Source organism: Aricia agestis, chromosome 12 (assembly GCF_905147365.1).
Source record: "Aricia agestis chromosome 12, ilAriAges1.1, whole genome shotgun sequence".
Lineage (NCBI taxonomy): Eukaryota > Metazoa > Arthropoda > Insecta > Lepidoptera > Lycaenidae > Aricia > Aricia agestis.
In genome coordinates this window covers 209750-230749 of record NC_056417.1, presented here as the reverse complement: position 1 = coordinate 230749, position 21000 = coordinate 209750, and the positions used below count along the sequence as shown (strand labels likewise).

Here is a 21000-nt window from a genome sequence, read left to right as displayed (position 1 = left end):
AATTCGCAACGTATCGCAATGTCATTTTTTCAACCTCCATCAGCACTGACCTTGGTGGTGACGCGTATGTTGGAGAGCGGCGCGGCGACGCCGTCCGCCTGCCACTCGCTGATGTACAGCAGCCACTCCGACGACGACGGGTTAGGTTAGTCAACCTCCATCAGCACTGACATTGGTGGTGACGCGTATGTTGGAGAGCGGCGCGGCGACGCCGTCCGCCTGCCACTCGCTTGTACAGCAGCCACTCCGACGACGACGGGTTAGGTTAGTCAACCTCCATCAGCACTGACCTTGGTGGTGACGCGTATGTTGGAGAGCGGCGCGGCGACGCCGTCCGCCTGCCACTCGCTGATGATGTACAGCAGCCACTCCGACGACGACGGGTTAGGTTAGTCAACCTCCATCAGCACTGACATTGGTGGTGACGCGTATGTTGGAGAGCGGCGCGGCGACGCCGTCCGCCTGCCACTCGCTTGTACAGCAGCCACTCCGACGACGACGGGTTAGGTTAGTCAACCTCCATCAGCACTGACCTTGGTGGTGACGCGTATGTTGGAGAGCGGCGCGGCGACGCCGTCCGCCTGCCACTCGCTGATGATGTACAGCAGCCACTCCGACGACGACGGGTTAGGTTAGTCAACCTCCATCAGCACTGACCTTGGTGGTGACGCGTATGTTGGAGAGCGGTGCGGCGACGCCGTCCGCCTGCCACTCGCTGATGTACAGCAGCCACTCCGACGACGACGGGTTCTCGAACAGGTTGCACATCTGACACGAAATATACACATTACGTTGGTCTATAAGTACTCTATAGCTTCATTTACCGACAAAACTTAACTTTGGAACCGTGGACCGAGATCGGGTACCTGACGGTTATATTTTTAAAACCTCCTGCCTAAAAGTTCTCTACATAATATAATTGTACCCTTGGAGTTCAATCGCCTTCGGAGTTTTTAAGTTTTTAGCAGTTGTTTATTGTAAGACCGACGAAAAAGTGTAGCGTGGGTGTCGAATGTATTTTACGTGTAAATATAATACGTATAATACATATGCGCACAGTTTGATATCTCTTTTACAATCGCACATCAATTTTGTTTTTCTGGTAATGAGTCTAATGACATATTAAATGATATGTGAAAATCGATCTCACGGGATGTTCGAGTCACACTGTCCGAGTAATCGATTCATAAACAGATCGCGGACCTACGTTACTCGGTCGACAGCTCAGCCGACAAATCACTATTACATTTAACTCGACGTATCCCAACCTAATAACGTGGGTTATCGGTATGCTTACGAATTAATTTATTAGGCTTCTTATGCTCGATTTACACGGGTGACTAACGGGTCGATTTTAGTCGCGCGGCAAGTCACCAGTCGAATCGCCTGTCCAAGCCGAATCGCCACCCCATTTACACATTCTACAAAAATCGCCTGTGTATTTGCAGCAAGCGATCGCTTGCGACTGAACGTTTGGACGGTCTATCGTGCGGCTTTAGTCACCCGTGTAAATCCACCATTACAGACGAACGGCACTCCTCGAAGCCACTAGTCGACGCCAACGACAAGTGGCGTTCGTCTGTAAGCACCCCAAGCTCTCTCTCTCTGTAAGTACGTGTGCGTTGATGTCGGCGTGACTCACGAATAGCGCGATGGCGAGCTGCTCGTCGGGGGGCAGGCGGTCGATGTTGTGCGCGTGCGCGAGCAGCGCGTGGTGGCGGCGGTCCTGGTGCAGCAGCAGCGACACGTCCTCCCGCAGCGCCGCCGCCGCCAGGCACCGCAGCGCGCACACCCGCGCCGCCTCGCCGTGCGCGCCAGACAGGATCGCGCCTGCGGGGAGTACAGTGTTACTACAACGATATGGTGTGTCTAATGTTGTGGTGTTTGTTGCCGAACTTCTCCGAAGCGGCTGTGCGGTAGGCCAACATCAATTTTTCCAGAAAGATACCGTCTTCGAATCGTTTTGTTTCAGTGAAAATTACAGCAAATCAGCTCGCAAATCAATTTCGCCGCATGTTTCAATCCATTCAGACAGTAAATAATATAACAGTTGATAGTCAAAACAGCATACTTCTGAAATAGTGGTGAACATCTAGTGGCAAGGTGTGGTGGTTTTGAAGCACAATGGTGATTTAACTTCAATTTAATTTATTTATTTATAAGGCTTCCGAGTGCGACAGTAAGACTTCGAAACCCAATAATTATGTTTCTCGCTGGCTAAGCTAGAACTGGTGCTTTAGTAAATTTCCTCTATAATCTATATAACTATTCTTCTATGAGGGAATTTCCATGGCAACCCTGGTGTCACCGACCTATGAATGTGAGGAACTCGTCGCCCAGCACCCAGCTGCCCTCCCCGCGCACGAGGTACTGCTGCAGCTCGTCGAGGCTGGTGCGCTCCTCCTCCGACAGCGCCGCCTCCGCGAGCGCCGCTGACAGCTTCTCGAACTCCGCCGCGCCCTGCAATGTCGGGTTGTTTACTGAACTTGGGCTATACACCAAATGCTACAAATGCTGCTATTATGTTTTGCAGTCGTAGGCTTAATAAAAAAAACATAACGAGTCATAACAACAAACGAGGTCTGCCTGTCTCTTCGGGCGCATTGGAAGTCACGAGACGGACGGAGACGGCCGACCTCGAATGAATTTATACGCAGTGTAAATACCATATAATAGGGCCTCCGCGTTAGTGTAAGCGAGGATCTAATATTTTATGATAGCGATCCTTTCTTTTGTTTTATAGTGGCAGTAGCTTGTCGCCTACGAGGAGCGACCTCGAGCACAACACAAAACCATACCCAATCGTAGGCCGGTCCACGTCACTAACTCACTACAGTGTTCTGGAAAATTATACAGCGGCGTAAACACATGAGTGCATGAAATATAAATAAATACATGCGCTTTCCAGCGCGACTCGAGACTCGTGCGCAGGACGTGGGGGCGACTGTTTACGAGCGTCCGGTGTACGGTCTCCAAGGTTAGTAACTACAATTTAGATATTAAGTATACTCCTAGTAGTAACCTAACTACGTCTGTCATTATTTACAACAAATATGCTATAATATAGGCGTTGTTTTAGTCCTACAACTTACTATAAATATTGGCTATAATTTTACCTGGAAGTGGTGATAGTCTTTATTTTGACGTTCTAAGTTTTAGGGCCTGTTTAACCACTTCCTGATAAGTTTCGGATAGGCTATCCACAACTTAACCTGACAGATAAAGTATGGAGAAATTGTCAGATAAGTTGTGGATAGCCCATCCGGCAACTATTAAGAAGTAGTGAAACAGGTCCTTACCCTTTTTAAAAGCCATTTCATTTTGACATATTTTAAACCGTCGATCGTGGGAAAACAATAGATATTCTATTGTGTCTCGTTCACCGGTGAGCGTATGGGGTTTGATGAATTAAACCGTAAAATTGTGCTTTAAAAAAGTTTAAACGTCAAAATGAAGAACATCACTGATCAGTGATCACCCTCCCCTTACGAAAACCGAATTGGGCATTTGAATACAAGATGACATATATTGTATACTCACATCTAGGTCTCTGAAGACGATGGGCGGGTCCTTGGGCGGGGCGCGGGGCTCGGGGCGGTCGTCGGGCTCCGGCGCGCGCGCGCTCGGCCCCGCCAGCGCCGTCTCCACCTCCACTGCCTCCGCCATGTCTGAGCACAACCGTCCACGTCAATGGACCATCCAAGGTTAAATAACTAAAAGCCCCCATAGGCTGCTTAACATATTTCTAGGTCGTTTCGAGAGGATATTCAGCAATTTTTTAAAATCCTCTATAGAATTAAACTAACAATTTTCCAAGTAGTCCCAACTACAGAATTTTTCGAATAAAGTATTGGTTGGTACACCATAAAATGACTTTGTTTAAAGATATCTGGCTCTGGCTATCTTTAAACGAAATGAAACGAAGCACAAAGATTCGAAAGATACATATTCAGCTGTTCAAGATAAACATGAAAAATTTAAATACTCTTGGATGCGAGTAAGGATCAGGGCCGTAGCTAGGGGGGGGCATAGTGGGGCAATGCCCTACCTTAAAATCACAATGCCCTACCTTAAAAATACCAATAATCGGCCAAGTGCGAGTCGGACCCGCGCACGAAGGGTTATACCGCGCACGTACCGTTATAGAGCAAAAATAGTATGGGACCTACCTACCTACCTAACCCTTAATTTTTTTTTAACTTTTATTATTATTTATTAAATTACATATATTATTAAGGCCTTTGTGAAAATTTCAAGTGCCTACCTGTTGTCATCATTGATAGTTAAGCAAAAAATGTTAGAAAAATCACGTTTGTTGTATGGGAGCCCTCCTTAAATATTTAATTTATTTTGTTTTTAGTATTTGTTGTTAAAGCGGCAACAGAAATACATAATCTGTGAAAATTTCATTTCTCTAGCTATTACCGTTCTTGAGTTACAGCCTGGAAACAGACGGACAGACATCGAAGTCTCAGTAATAGGGTCCCGTTTTTACCCTTTGGGTACGGAACCCTAAAAAGGAAGACCTAAAGGACTTGCATTACAGGTATTAGACAACAGAAATATACTTTATTCTTATATAAACTATACATTATATAGTTAAGATTTTTATAATACCTTTAAAAACTTTTTGTTCCGTTGGCAGGATTCGAACCCGCGTCCCCCGGATTAAGCTGCCCAACCATTGGGCCACAGAAGTCGTCGATAATAATTCTTTGTTCTGTGTATAGATGGCATTTGAATCACGATTACATGAAGCGATGCGTCCATTTAATTATAATCTTAATGAAAAAAAAAGATGTAGTACTGCAGTGTGCGAGTCCACGTTTTCAACTTTAACTGCAATTAATAGGCCTCAAAGACTGTCAATGGGTCACGAAAGAATGGCTGGTATGGTATTTCTGTCCTTTGAAAAAAAAAGAACAAAAAAAGTTGATCTGAACGAAGTTCTTCGCATTTTTAATAATATGGCGAATCGTAGAATTCAGCTGTTTTAAATTTTATGTTATTTTATTATTAATTATTATTTTAATAAGTTTGCAGAAACAATAATAATCTAAATATATTTTAGTCGTATCTATTGACTCGTATCACCCAACCCAACAATTAATTATTATTTCCTCACTCTCACTCACACGTGTATCGCTACATCCAGAAGTTTAACCATATTGTTCGCTTGTTCTTCGTAATTGAGGATTTAATAATATGTAGTTCTTAGATATAGTGCTCATGCTTTGTAACAGATTTTTTTTAAGTATCTAAGAATAACTATTGAATGAATTGAATACATCATTGACCTAGAGATAAATCAAAACAACAAATACTAAAAACAAAATAAAATCAATATTTAAGGATTCGTGTTTTTGGCCTTTTTTGCTGCATATTGATATTAATGGCAACAGTAGGCACTGGACATTTTTGCGAAATCACTTAATTAATTAATAATACAATTAAAATAACATTTATATTTAAAGGGGGCTCAATTACAAAAAAAAAACAATTTTGGCCTATTTTTTATCTATAACGGTACGAAACCCTTCGTGCACGAATCCGACTCGCACTTGACCGATTTTTTTTGCTTCCGCCCTACCTGTAACCGACGCTGCCCTACCTCAAATTTGACTCTAGCTACAGCCCTGGTAAGGATCGGTAAAGGCGCTCTTGCACAAGATTTGATATTCCCCTCGCTTTTCTTTCCATTTACGACGGACAAGTAATATTTTTTTTATTTGAAACAGATTGCCACAAGTGGATCTAAATGTGTTCGATGCTCCAGTTTACACCCAAACGTGCAATAACCAGCTGTGAGGTGCCGCACATGGCGCAGCAGCTGCTGGTGTGTCGGCCTACATCTTACGATGGATCACACCACGTCCTAAATCCACAGTTTCGTATGAAAGCATTTTTAGCATCGTGAATGGTGTTGACACCGGAGCACCGCCCGGCGCCCGCCCGTCACCGATACTCGTTAAATATAGACACACCGATATAAAACTTCGGTTTGCGACGGTTCAATCTTTCATCAGTATTGTTTTGTTTCTACTGTATATCTAATTCTAGCCATCGTGTACTCATTCTGAGATGATATGTAAAAAGAGAAGAATAACCAAAAAATAAACATTTAAGGTACTTATGTGTTAAAAATAAGTTTGTCGGAGAAGTCGAGAACTTCAGAAAAGGATTTTTTGTTCATATCGCCGGCGCGTTAAACACTCGTAAGTCGTAACTAACGAAATACCTCAGTCAATTAGTATAAATAGGCGCGCTGCTATTTCCAGTCGGCGTGTGAGCGACGCGCGCGTTGGGGCGCCGTATGTCGGCCGGAAACGAATCGCGGTCACCGGGGACTCCGAGGTCCTGTGCTGTGGTGCGATGGTGCACTGCTGGTGCTGCGGACGGTGGTGCGGTACACGTGGTGTGGGGTGGTACGCGGTGCGCGGCGCCGGCTGCTCGACTGGCGGGCCGGCTGGCGCGCCGCCAGCGCCCGCGCGATGCCTCATCCCGTGTATTTATAAACAACGCCCGCCGAACCCGACCGAATCATATTTATGCCGGCATCGGTATTCGATTAACTTTATGTGATCGGCGGCGGGCGGCGACCTACTCGCGGTCGATCGACTATAATATGCGCTGCGTCGATTGTCGCTCGCACCTGACGGTCCGCACGTGGTGCACGTGCGCGGGGTTTCCCTCGCCGCATCATCGCCCGAGCTTCCGATACTTATGTAACGAACGTCCGATAACCGCCATTCACGAATTTTTGTAAAGCGTCATTTGATAGGAAATCTCCTTTACATTTCGAAAATAATAAATTAATAGTAATTTATAATACTATCCGCAAATTTGCATAAAATTTCGCTGTTTAAAATCTTCATGATTACATGATAATGTTCGAAAGGGAAGAGACAATGATATAAAATAGGATAGAAACACCTTTAACCTTGAAATCGAGTGGAAGGATATAGGGCCCGTCGGGAATTGCTGATACAACATATTTTATATTCATTAGGAAATTAGTGGTAACTGGTACCATCAGCACAAAAATAATAACATAATCGACGCATCCGTTGGTTTACTAGAACCAATGTATAGGACCAATTGAACCTGCATCATCGACGAACTCTCACGCGAAAAGGCTATTAGCAGTGACGGTGCGTATTATAACGATGCGTTGCAGTGGTGTGAGATGTGTGGTGGTGCATGATGGTGTGTACAGTGGCGGCCTTGCCCATTGCGAGGCCCCTAGCGGAAGGTCATTACGAGGCCCTTAGTCTGACGAAAAAATACCTCGCGAGGCCCCTGCGAGAGCGAGGCTCCGGGCGACTGCCCCGTTCGCCAGCCGCTAGGGCCGCCACTGGGTGTGTTGTTTTAGATGGTTGCGGTGATAAATTGTGGTGTCGGCGTGGGATGTGCGTGGGTTGCCACTGACCGTCGGGTTCGCCGTTGAGGTGTCTCTGTTTGCGGCGCTTCTTCTCGCGACGGCGCTCCTTGCGCGCGAGCTTCTCCGCCAGCGTGCTGCGCTGCTTGTCCAGCTTCGCCGACACCGCCCTGCGCACGCACCAAACTCAATGACTCTGCATAAAATACTCGCCAGTCAAATTGAACGCTATTCTGATCATGATTTCTAGTAAGTCCTCCTCCTGAGCCCTGATTCACGACGCGAAATTCGACTCGGAATAGAAAACTTCACCGCGCGACATCCGCTAGCCATTGATCGATGGTCACACGTAAAATTTCCGAATCCGAGTCGAACGGAAATCGTGAATCACCTCGCAGGAGTCGGAGAAGCAAACGACTTATTAGAATAAGTGAGTCGTCAAAAACTGCGATTAGGATTAAGTCTGTTGTGTTATTTTCGGTAATTTTAAATTTCATGCATTTAGTTATTACATGTTAATTCATCCAAAGCGAGTTAGATAAAAAAAAACTTATATTAATATACAGTGTACTTACCATTAAATGTATGCTCCCGTCAGGTCAGAAGAATATAATCAGGCTAGACAAGCACGACCACACATTATTTACACTAATAAGGGCACTAGCTAGTAAAAAATATTTGCAAAATAAAATTTGGCTAATACTGTGCTGGCGTATCAAACAAAAAACCTTCGACACGAATGAATGCTTCGGTTCTTGATAGCTTTTGACTTACTGATGCCAACTGCAACATTTCATTAGTAAACTTGTGTTTAGCTTCGTAGATCGGAATAATAAACATTAATTTCTTGTTATTTGGTAGGTACTCCTTAAATCGATCTCTGATCCGATGCCAATTTGCCTTCGGCCTCAAAGTTCAGCCTACCTCTACATTACGGATCGAATATCGACATCGCAATGACCAAACTCCAAAATTACTAGATTATTATTATTTACCAACAAAGTACTTAAATGTCCGGAGTACCAACTACCGTGTTGCTTCGATTCCCACCAATTGTGTCGGAGTTGATACCTAAAGCTTCCATTATTAGTCATGCATTATATTAACTATATTTTAACAGCAACTTTTTTATCCCGTAGGCGAGATTCACTAATTAAGATAGGTACTGCAGTTTATAGTTGTTTTCCTAGTACCTACTGCCGTCGACAAATTTTGATAGTACTTAATGTGAATAAACACCTTGTAAAATCGTTGTACCTACTGTCGTCCTCCGCAAGAAATACGACGGGCGGTTCGTCTTTCTTCTCCGTACTCGACTTAAAAATGGAGTAACGTTATTTTTATTAGCAACTTAAGTGGTCCATAAAAAGGGACGGTTCTGCCTGTGAGCGGGTGGGCGGAGTCAGGTGGGGCGGGGCGAGCGCCTCGCGCGCCAGCGGCCCGCCGCACGCAGCAGCACCGCCAGCGCCGCCGCCGCCGCCGCCACACGGAGGCGCTTGCGAGATGCCGCGACGCCGCTGCGGCCAATCACGTCTCTCTTTTACATTTTGTTTAAATGCTGTACCTTTAATATCTTGTTCAGCCTACACCTTGTTATTTCTATCGGACGCCTATAGTTGAAACATGGTAGTTCTTGTAATACTTCGTTACTTTTGGTTTTAAAATTGCACGCAAATCACAGATAATTTTTTATAACATCTATTTCGATATATTCTCTATCTATATATCTATTATAGTCGTATTCCATTTCAATCAAGTGTTTTTAGTAGTTACTGGTACATAATTATTATTTTTAGTGGATGCAGGCAACAAAAATGTTTATAAAAAGCATGTTCATCACACCACTCTGGGCACTCATTGTTATCAAAAATCCATTGTCATGTTATTGGGTGCCAGGTGTCATCGCAGACAAGAGTCAAGACCACAGACCAGGGACCACACTATATATTATGGCTCATGCGTAACGCGACCATTTATTTTTTTGTCAGAGCGGGACATCTACGGATCCCACCCCCCAAATAAGTTTTATTTTCATTTTACTAGAATATATTAATTATGAAAGTATAGATGTTGTACTAATTGAGTATATTTTTGTGAATGTCGAGTGCATATCTCAATAAGCAAAATATGGCAGAATGACCACATATTTTGTTGAATGGGAGTGTGTTATTTCCAGGCATTACACCTGAAGCATTTTAAAACAATTTCGGCCTCGCGAGGGACAGTGGAACAGACTGCCTAAAAGCGGGACTATCCCGCCCGAAGCGGGACGTATGGTCACGTTACTCATGCGCCGTACTACGTAGGGCGAGCGGGCGACCTCCGGGCATCGCGGGTCCATTTTACTATTTAGTGAGAACGCTCGCGTCACCGACTCGGGGAGGTGTGCGAGCGAGAGAGAGGCTGCGGCTGTCTCACCTGGCCTCCTCTATCTGCGTGTTGAGGGTGAGGAAGTCGGGGCTGTCGCGCCGCAGCTGCCGCACGCCGCCCGCCATCACCTGCGCACACGCACGCGTTACTCGCTGCGCACGATAGCAAACTGTACTACTGCTTCCAGTCGAACAGATCTTGTAATATCAAATAAACAAACACTGCTTAAAAAATAAGTAGTAGGGTCGTGGAAAAAAACACTATCGGCCATGTTTTTTGAGTTTATTGATAAACAAAAGACGCAAACGCGCGTCAAAAGCTTAAAAATAGTAATAAGTGTCCGGTAACTTTGTTTAATATTTAACTATTTAGTCGGAATGTGGACGACGGTGAGCGGAGCGCGGGGAGCGGGGCGGGGCGGGGCAGTCACCAGCCGCCGGCCGGGCGCTGCGGGGACAATATTCGTCAATTTTAACTTATCATCGAATGTAACAATAATTGTTGAAATATTATCACTACAGCCCGGAAACGGAGCACGCACAAATTTGTATAACAATAGAAATTCAGTTGGTACCTGTGGAGTTGCAGTAGGAACGTGTTGGTGCGCGAGTGATAAAGACTGAGTAGCGTCGTAGGTATTTGTACGTGCTCGGCAACTGAACTTTTTACAAAATTATTTTAACTTACCTATTTTTCCACTAGTCAGTCAGCCTAACCTACCAATGTGATCTTGGATTATTAAACCGTGCTACTTAGGCCGGTATAAATAGTCAGTACTCAAGATGCATCTCGATCTCAAGACGCGGTTCGGCTCTATGATTGGTCCAAATTTTGACAGCCAACCAATCACAGAGCCTGAACCGTATCTTGAGACCGAGATGCATCTTGAGTACTGACTATTTATACCGGCCTTAGTATTTCAGATATCAACTTGAGACACATGTGGTAGATAATGTTGTAAATGGCCGCCTCGCTCGTTAGATGGCGCGACCAGCGTCTGGCATCTATTAGTCCGCTCCTTTTGTTACTAGTCCTGTTGTATATGTTTTAACGTCATTGTATACTATTATCAAAGGTGTTGATTTACAAACGGTGTACCAGTCTTGACTGACAAACTGTTAGCGCATCATCCAGCAATTTGTATTGGGTAGGAGTAGTAACTTAATGACTAGTTTATGTTCAAAATTTTTTTTCAATGACCAAGTTTGTGTACCGTAGGTTAGAACGGGCAGAATGAACATGTCGACGAGTCTTCGCTTCAGAAAGAATATAGGTAAATACCCTTTATCAGCGTCTTCATGGACCAGTAGGCGTTTTCTATTCTGGGATCGACTTCATTTCCATATCAGCTAGTTTCAAAAGAGACTAACTGACCCAAGTAGTGAACTCGTCCACATATTGCACTTCTTGCTCGTCTACCTCGACCCTACGCTTCATGCTATTGGTCATTATTTTAGTTTAGGACCTATTCATTACCAGTCCCACCTCGTCGAGGCTTGCAGCGCTCGGGTTTTGGAACATTATTTGTAGTTCTGAGGCCGTGGCGGCAAAGCGAAGGTTTGTTAACTTTTTTTGCCAACTTTAATGCCCATTGCCGCCCAGGGACCTTTCAGTGTTCTAAAGACTTCTTTAAGGACGTATGTAAAAAGTTTGGGAGAAAGCGGGTCACCCTGTTTGACACCCGCTGAGTTTTTTTTTTAAGAAGGCAGGTCGCTGTAGCCCTGACGTCACTGCGACCCATGAGGATCTATTGTGACTCCTTCGCACTAGAGTATCCTCCCCAACCCAATACTGCTCATAAATTGAACGATATAGTTGGGGTTGGTGCCACGAATTTCCTCTGTGGACGAGTATTCGTGGCGACCAAGGTGCCTGTTCCTGCTCTGCAGGAACAGGCACCTTGGTCAGAGCAGTCAGCAGGGCAGTCGAGGAGAAGGTCAATAGGTGTTTCATCATTCTCCTCACAGAATCTGCAAGTCGTTATGCTACAAATACCCATTCTGTTTAGATGTTTGTTGAGCTTGCAGTGCCCAGTTAGGCTTCTGGTAAGGATTCTTAATTGGTTCCTACCCAAGGTGAGCACTAATTCTGATTGTTTCTTGTTGAAGTCAGGAATTAGTGCCTTGGAGTGTTCAAGGCCAGGGGTCTCAGCCCATTGCTTCCTGCATAGTCTGTGACCCCATTCCTTGAGCACTTGCTTTGTGGTACTGGGAGTTATACCACAGACTGGTTCTGGACCATATATGAGACTCTCGGCCCCAAGCCTAGCCAGTTCGTCAGCGGTTTCATTGCCGGGGACGTTGCTGTGGCCCGGGACCCATACTAGGCGGATGTTGTTGTTCCTTCCTAGCATGTTTAACGTCTCAACGCATTCCAGAACTAATTTGGACGAGACTTCTGCGGCAGTCAGTACTTTAAGTGCAGCTTGACTATCGGAGAAGATAAAAACGTTTTTATTAACTAGGTCCATCTCCAGGCTTTCTAGTGAACAACCGAGGATAGCAAAGACTTCAGCCTGAAACACGGTCGCAAACTCCCCCAAACAGGCGTATTTGCCTTTTGGTGGCCTGCCCCCGTAGAATCCGGCTCCCGCACGGTTGTCTTTCCTTGATCCATCCGTGAACCAAACTATGTCGCTAGGGCGGACATCGATTGGGATTTTTCTTTCCCAGTCCTCCCTGGAAGGTATAAAAACCTGGTACTGCTTTGAAAAGCTGTACACCTTGATCATGGCATCTGATGGCATGGCCATGATAGGTGATTCACTGGGAGACTGTTCCAGCTGTCGAAATGGGGTGGAGACCCAATTCGTCCTACCCGCCGTCCTGGCCCTGTGAGCCACCTTTTTGGCCTCCATCTGAACAAGCAGAGGAAGCGCAGTTAAGTTGATCAGGGCCTCGAGGGAAGCGGTGGGTTTTGAAGAGAGTGCACCCGTGATTATTAGACATGCCAGTCTTTGTACGCTGTTTAGTCTTTTATTACAGTTTACTTGTTCTGCCTTTTTATGCCACACTGCGCAGCCATATGTGGTAATCGGTCTCACTACGGCTGTATATAGCCATAGCATTGCCTTCGGCCGAATACCCCATTTAGAGCTGACAAGCTTCCAACAGGAACCCAGAGCACATCTAGCCTTTTTCGTAATATACTCGATGTGCTTATTCCAAGTGAGTCCTTTGTCTAGGATTACTCCTAGATATTTGACATCACCCGCAAACTTAATAGTTTTCCCGAAGAGTGTTGGCGGTCTTAGTCCCTCCAACTTCCTCTTTTTGGTGAAAGGTATCAAGACCGTCTTATCAGCGTTTACTGTCAGCTTGACCCTTTGGCACCAATCCTCGACGACTCTTAGTGCTGACTGCATCAAACCAGCGACCACCGATGAGCATTTCCCCACCACCATAATCGCCAGGTCGTCAGCGTACCCTTGAGCGTAGTAACCTATGAGGTTCAGTTCCCTTAGTAGCTCATCCACTACCAGGGACCATTCCAGGGGTGACAGCACACCTCCTTGTGGGCAACCTTGTGTCAGCCTGATTTTGAGTGTCAGGTCCATAATAGTCGATGAGGCTACCCTATTGTCGAGCGTGGCTTTGATCCATTTCCTAGTTGTTGGATCTATATTCTTTGAAGCCAGGCCATTTGTGATAGAGCTGGTTGAAGTGTTGTCGAATGCGCCTTCAATATCGAGGAAGACACATAACGCAACTTCTTTATCTTCAATTGCTCTATCAATCCGATCTACCAAGTCCATTAGGGCCGTCTCGGTAGATTTGCCTTTTTGGTAGGCATGTTGTCTTTCATACAGCGGCATTTTAGTGAGATAGGTTGTTGTTGTTTTAAGCATGAAAGAAGTGAGGCTAATTGGTCTGTATGGCTTTGGTAGAGCTTTGTCTCTATCCCCACTTTTGGGTATGTAGGACACCCTTACCTTTGTCCATGCCAATGGGATATAGCCCCACGCAAAACTTGCTCTGAATATTTTCAGTAGCATAGGAAGGATAATGTCCTTGCCCTGCTGTAGGAGGGCCGGAAATATATTATCCTCGCCGCCGGTCTTGTAAGGCTTGAAACTGTCAATTGCCCAAGTGACTCGATCAGGCTTAAAGATCACGGAAGCTCTTCTCCAGTCGTCAACTGATGGTCTCGTTTTAATAATCGTATGAGAGAAGGCTTCGTGATTTTCGAGATGGATACTGTTGGGGAAGTGGACGTCGGCTAGTAATCTTAGCGTTTCTTCCGCCGTTTTAGTATAAGTACCATCTGGCCTTTTGAGAGTGCTGGGATGAGAGCTAGGGGCCTTAGATATGATTTTATATAGTCTGGAGGTTTGCGAGGTGTTATTCACTTCCTCACAGAACCTTGCCCAAGAGCGTCTTTTGGCCTTCCTTAGCTCACTATTAAACGTCGTCAGGACGGTTCTGTATGCGTCCCAGTTCCCGTCTCTTTTGGCTCTGTTAAACAGAGCTCGGGTCTCTTTCCTGAGTTGCGCCAGAGAACCGTTCCATCAAGGTACGCCCGCTGAGTACTCGCTACTCAGAATTTAGGACCGGTAGTGTTGAGTTTTATATCAGCGGTGCTATTGGCATAAACGATTCTGAGGAGTTTTATGTAAGTGGGATCAAGACATACTTGGTTATAAAAGGATGTAAATATTGCTAAGTGTTTAAAACATAGTGTCAAATGCTTTTGTATAAACGAAAAAGGCTAGGTAGAGGTTTTTTTTTAATTCTGAGTACTTTTCAAGGATTAGTTAACTGTCTTCTATCTTCAGTTTATTTAAGACAAAATCCCGTGAACGATCTCGAGTATAATTTTATCGGTAGGAGCGGATAACTTCTAGGTACGTATATGGTGTACCTGCGCGCCGGGCGCCATGCCCTCCAGCAGCGAGGTGAGCGCGGCGCGGAGGGGCGGCGGCAGGTCGGTGTCGGGCTGCAGCAGGATGTGTTTGGGGACGCGCGCGCCGCACAGGAACTGCGCCACCTCGTCGCTGAAGTGGTTGCAGTTGTGCTCCAGCAGCTTGTAGTCGCAACCCCTGCAACCGTCCGAGCGAATCGCTCAATAAAATGCGTTTATTGCGTCCAAACTTCATTAAATTGTACTTGTTATTAATCCCCTTAACACGTTGCTGGACAGTACATTGTTAAATTTTTTTGTCTAGATGACAGTACTTTTTTTCATACATTTATTTCTTACGGCTATAGCAGTTGCGTCACGATAAGAATTTAAAAATCGATGTACTATGTCATTACGGCTCTAACCGTATTACGGTTATAATCGTAGCGTCGTGTAATATAGTTTGATTACTTCATATTTTGACAGTACGGTTAAGGCCGTTTTTGAATAAGATAAATAAAACAATGATTTACCAAAATAACACAAATATTTATTTCAAAAATAAACAAACATGACGTCATATTAACCTCTATATGTCTAAAGATAAACAAAACATACTCTTTGTGGAATAAAATCAACTACAGAGACATCTTACAATTACAATTTTTATATTATAGGAACTTTAGTAAGAAATCAGCCTTTATAAGGATAAAAATAAAATTATATTATTGTCCATGTATGGGAACATTCCGCATCAGTCTGCTGTACAACTTCAGTCGGTTCAATAAACGTTTCACCAGATATCGGATCGGGAATTGATTGTGTAGCTACTGACGGTTGTGTGACAGAAGAAAAATGTGGTTCAAGAACTTCGTGTAAATCAATATTATTACCAGAAATTATATCGTTCACCTCGTTTGAGTTAGAAGATGATGAAGACGATAATCTAGCCGTTGGTCGAACAACTCGTCGCCTGCTCATGTTAACAAAATCTTCATCGCTCGAACTGGACTGATTTTCGAAGTCTGGCTGATAGTTTTCATCAGAATCATATTCTCCGTCGTCTTGGTAGGGATCGTCTTCATTTTGAGATGATTCCGGGGTAGAAACATCTTAAGAAGGCGCTCAAATTCACGAATGTTTCTCGGATTGCTCATCTAAATAAATAAAATAACTCGTAAATATAAAAGTTACAAATATACCTTTATGAAGATAATAATAAAACATGTTTACTATATATTGTAATTATATAGACTTGTTATCATATTCAAAATAAGTAAATGTATAATGTAGGTACTTACAACAAAAATATAACCCCAATTACAAAGTGACAAGACAACTTCACACACGCAATATCACCTGCGCGGTCAGCGCGTCACTAGTCCAAATCCCAACGGATTTTGTATGAAGCGTCAACGGTTATAGCCGTTGTGTCGATGTGTTTGTACCTAACTATGGCAACACACACATAAAACTTGATTCGTCAAAAACAGTGATGTAGAATGACAGTAGGACCTAGAAAAGTAATTGTCATATGACAGTATAAATATATTCTATGGTCATTCAGTACGTAACCGACTGCTAAGGCCGTAGGTCAAAATATAACTTGTTTAATTTGTACGGCTATAGCCGGTATGTCACAAAACGAAGTACATTATGCATGGCTATGACCGTACTGTCCAGCAACGTGTTAATAATAAAAAATATTAACGCAACTTGTAACTATGTTAGCTGTCTTTGTAAGTTCGTCATGGGACTTTCCCAATATTCGAAACAAAGTCGAGCAGCCCCCCTACCATGAGCTCTTATAGCAGTATTACTTTAATATTACTTTTGGATTTCGTATAAGCAAACATGATCTCTATTTATAGATACACATAATTAGAATGATTTTTGTTTGTGCCAAATCTGAAAGTGATATTAAAGTAATACTGCTATAAGAGCTCATGGTAGGGGGGCTGATCTTGTCTAGTGAACGACTATACGAGATCTGTATTCTTTTGACTGTTCGTCTTGGTCCGTATGTAGCCATTGCTCAGGAAATATTTTTAAAGGTGAGGGGCTACAGCCTACATACGTGCATTTTACGACAAGTGCAGGAGAGGACAATCGGCTTCTAGTATTTTGCGACGCGTTTGATTTCGAGAGCGCACAAAATATAGAACTCTGTCATTATGGTAGTTAAAACTACTTGTTTAAACAATTTGCAAAGATAAAGCATTTGTTTATACAAAAAATACTTTATAAATTATGGAAAGACATTCAGTGGCAATAAAATAGAGGTAAGGGTCCCACAGGGGTTAATTTTATGTTCGTTACTTTTCTTTATTCATTACGTCTGCTACATACACAACCCGCAGTCACAGGAGTTAGGTACCTACTCGTTCTAATTCTTCTCAAAGGGAAGAACACAAGCTGGATATGCAGATTTTTTACGACGAAGCAATGAGACCAGGCAATACACAATGTATACGTCTTAGTGATAATACATAGCAAATATAAGAGTGACAATGGCAGTATTATGCTACCTGAAGCTGGAGGTGGCGAGGCCCTCGACGTACTCGGTAAAGAGCGCGTAGGGCACGTGCGTGCGGCCCAGCCGCTGCGTCTGCTGCGGCGCGCCCAGCTCCGTGCTGCCCTGAAATATGCCACTCGCTCGTGAGCCGTCACATTACCTTATACTGAGCATTTAACTTTAGTCTCGAGCAGAATCACTCCACATATGTACGTGGGAGGCGCAAATAATAATTTCATATTATCATGTCATATATATTGTTGAGCATTAAAGGGCGTGCCAATAACGCGTGCGTGAGCAAATCTGCATGACGCTAACAAGGATCTGGGTGTCAAGATATTGCGAAACATATATTGTACATCTATTCTTGCCTCAAAGAAAGGGTACAAGTTAAAATATGTACCTATTGTAATCACCATCAGTTTATTCGGCCGGACTGTTATATCTTATAAGTTATAAGCCCCTCATCAGACTTGACTTGACATCAGAATTCGCGCGGTTTAGAACAGCATTATGTATTTCTCATTTTTATCGTAAATTTGGCCATTGCCAAAAAATAAAATACTATTGTTTATTTCTTAAAATCAAGTAGTTATAGTGGGTGTAGTTATTATTAATACAAATGCGACTCGAATCTCGTAAACTTCTACCCGATGTATAATTAAATTATACATCGGGTTTATGAGTCGGAGTTTACGAGACCAACTGCATATCGTACGTTATTTTAGAACACAAATCACGACTATTTATATATCAAACGAATTAATCCTTAAATTTAGAACGAGCTTGCCGATCGAATAACGAAAATATCTTCCGTTTCACCTACTGACACCCGGAGAAAAAAATTAAGTCACCTTTACGATTTCGTAACATTCTTAGATTATATTTACATCGCGCGAGCGAGATGAAATATACTCGACTACGGCGCGGGCGAAAGGGACGGAGCGGTGCGGATGGACATCATTTATTCCGGGCGTGGAATATGGAACAACAGTGCCGCGAAACTTCTGCTGTAGCGAACAGCGATGTCATGTTTTGTTTAACATTAGTACGAGTTTACGACTCTCTTTATGATCTTTAAACTAGTTGTTTTTCTATCGTCATCTTCAATATAAAAAAAATCCGACGTTCTAAAAAGGACTCGACGACCGACTTGAATTTAAATATTGTTGAAGAGAATATTTTAGCTTTCCTATATAATATTTCTTTTCTCCTAAGTGAAGTTCAAAATGCTATCTGGGGCCGAAATGTTACCTCGTAAACTGTCTCAAATTTTCTGGGCCCAAGACTCCTCGTATAAGTCGGGTGACGGGTTGTCGACGTGTAAAACAGCTGCCAAATATTACGAACATGAAAACACGTCGCCGAAAATGAGCAAAATATTGACACGACGCGACGTGCGTGCGCCGCACGTAAGCGGTCGCGGCTCGCAGCTCGCAGGTGCCGCAAATGCCGTACTCGTGAATGCTCTGGCGGCGAGCCAGACATCACCTAAATAACACATTTCTACACGAATTTTACCAAATAATTACCTAAAACAAGATAAGGGATTGATACTCGTACTGTACATTTTGGAGGAAAAAAAAACCGGGCACCGGCCAACTTATGTAACTAAGGCTAAGTAGAACTTGAGTATTCTGAAGACAATAATATGTTTTGTTAGTACAAATAATTATAACGAGTTTGAGCTTGCGAGTGTGCTGTCTTGTCTGTCTTCTCGAATACCTATGTAAAGATGTTTTGCGGCGAATATTATATCGTAACGGTGCAGTGGTATCGACGCGAATAAGCTGTCAATCATATTTGTAATTTGACCCGACCAGAGCAGCTTTGTGAACTAAGACTCTCAGAGACAAACTAAGCCGACAAATTATGTACCTACTCTGTAGCAATCGTTCTCAATTATTATAATATGTTTTTCGAGAAAAATATTTTTATAGATCGCAAAAAATTTATACCCCTTCTTGGGATGCGCGTCCTACTGCTGATTCGAAAGTTTTTAAGTGTTACTTGTTACCTCGAGTATTTTTGTTGTAAATTAAGATGTTTAACAAATTTACGAGTCTCGAATGACGTGGGAAGATTTGGAACATATAAGTGTGACGTGGTGTGCTGTAACACCCACCTGTGGTCACAGTATATATAGCGCGGCCGGTACATGTTTACGGAATCCACGCGGACGCTCGCGGCTCGACATTTTACGATGCTATTTTTGCTCCACTGGAGTTGCAATAGTTAATGGGCCAAATCACTTCACATGCAACGCAACATCTACCTAGCTATATCTCAGTTGATGAGATTATAATGGGAGCTATTCTTCGGCACTTTGACACGAATGGGGAAAACAAAATAGAGAACACAGCCACAAAATTATACATTGTTTTTGTATGTGGTTGGACAAACGCTACCAATAATATTGTGACACAATACGTGCTGAGTATTATAGTAGCATAGTTATACGTGGGAGAGCCATGCTTCGGCACGAATGGGCCAGCTCGACCGGAGATATACCACGTTCTCACAGAAAACCGGCGTGAAACAGCGCTTGCGCTGTGTTTCGCCAAGTGAGTGAGTTTACCGGATACCCAATCCCCTACCTATTCCCTTCCCTACCCTCCCCTATTCCCTTCCCTTTCCATCCCTACCCTGCCCTATTATCTCTTAAAAGGCCGGCAACGCACCTGCAGCTCTTCATCAGGTGACCCGTTTGCTTGTTTGCCCCCTTATTTCATAAAAAAAAAAAGAGTGCAGCCAGATCCACGCACTGTTCATTATTATAAGGTGACTGTGCCAACTACGCATTCAATAGACACCGGCCATGGGCGTAGCTAGCCTTGGGCTCAGGGTGGGGCAGCAGTCAACCCCCAGGTAATTTTTTAAGTAAGTGTAGAAAAAAACCAACCAGCACTATTCAAATAAATATGAAGTATTTATATTGTGTAACTTTCACAGATATTATGATTGTTGATAGTATAAGTAATATTTTTTTTTTTTTATTAGGCACCTTGTACATCAAACCCAGTGTGGCTACGCCCATGACACTGGCAAGCGTGACCTCTACCACTAACTGGATGTGTAAGGTCAACAAAACAATTACAATAGAAACTGACACGGTCGACATTCAATGTCTTTAGATAATAATTATGTTACTTAACTAACTTTTGGTTTAGAACATAAATTGTAAAACTTTTTTTAACCTAATTTTATCAACTACCGCCTCACCTAATTCCATCAAATATAACTTATTTTAATACTATAAAGTAAATGATTCCGTTACATACCGGGGGACAGTTAGTTACGCCCTGGCCACCGTAGAAGTATTCTCGGCCATACACAACCACAGACGTATGCCACACACCCTCGATCTGCCGCCCTGAAATACATAGGAAAAATAGCATAACATATAACTAACATCTGTGCATATAGAACATAATATTATATCAGTGACCTGTTAAATACAAAATATTATTTAATATTTTTTGCATACAAATTAGATGACAAATAAGAACACAATTGATAAACTTCTAGCAGAAGAAGAACAGAATTATCCGTTTAACATAAATTGAAAGCACAAATATAATACCTAGAATAGCAGGCGACAAGATGGAGGCCATGCCATGTGTGAGGTCGTAGATGTACAGGTCAACAGGCTCTCCCTCTTCACCAGACATTGTGAACTTTCCAGCAATACAGTTGTTTTTCTGTAAGTTGGTCACAATATTATTTCTTTCATGTTTTTATTGTTTTCCTTCGCTAGATTAAATTAAAAACTTTAGCACACACATGGTGAAAGTACCACACAATAATAAGAAGTTAAATAACATTTAGATACCTACTTTAGTTTTATTTACTACAAAAAGCAGCTACGGTAAATTCTTAGTTTCCTTAATGAAGAATT

At 43.3% G+C, this 21000-nt stretch overlaps 1 protein-coding gene across 1 annotated transcript in view; it reads right to left on the bottom strand.

The window, feature by feature from the left end:
* Nucleotides 1-20797, bottom strand: part of LOC121732282 — a 30874-nt gene extending 10077 nt beyond the window's left edge. Inside the window, exons 1-10 of the mRNA XM_042122114.1 lie at nt 20686-20797; nt 20384-20475; nt 17116-17225; nt 14609-14786; nt 9797-9876; nt 7430-7548; nt 3541-3668; nt 2313-2460; nt 1643-1830; nt 658-768 (exon numbers count right to left, since the gene is read on the bottom strand). Of these exons, the coding sequence (XP_041978048.1) occupies nt 658-768; nt 1643-1830; nt 2313-2460; nt 3541-3668; nt 7430-7548; nt 9797-9876; nt 14609-14786; nt 17116-17225; nt 20384-20475; nt 20686-20773 (1242 nt within the window). The 5' untranslated portion in view covers nt 20774-20797. The remainder of the gene's footprint in view (nt 1-657; nt 769-1642; nt 1831-2312; nt 2461-3540; nt 3669-7429; nt 7549-9796; nt 9877-14608; nt 14787-17115; nt 17226-20383; nt 20476-20685) is intronic.
* Between the last annotated feature and the right edge of the window lie 203 nt (nt 20798-21000).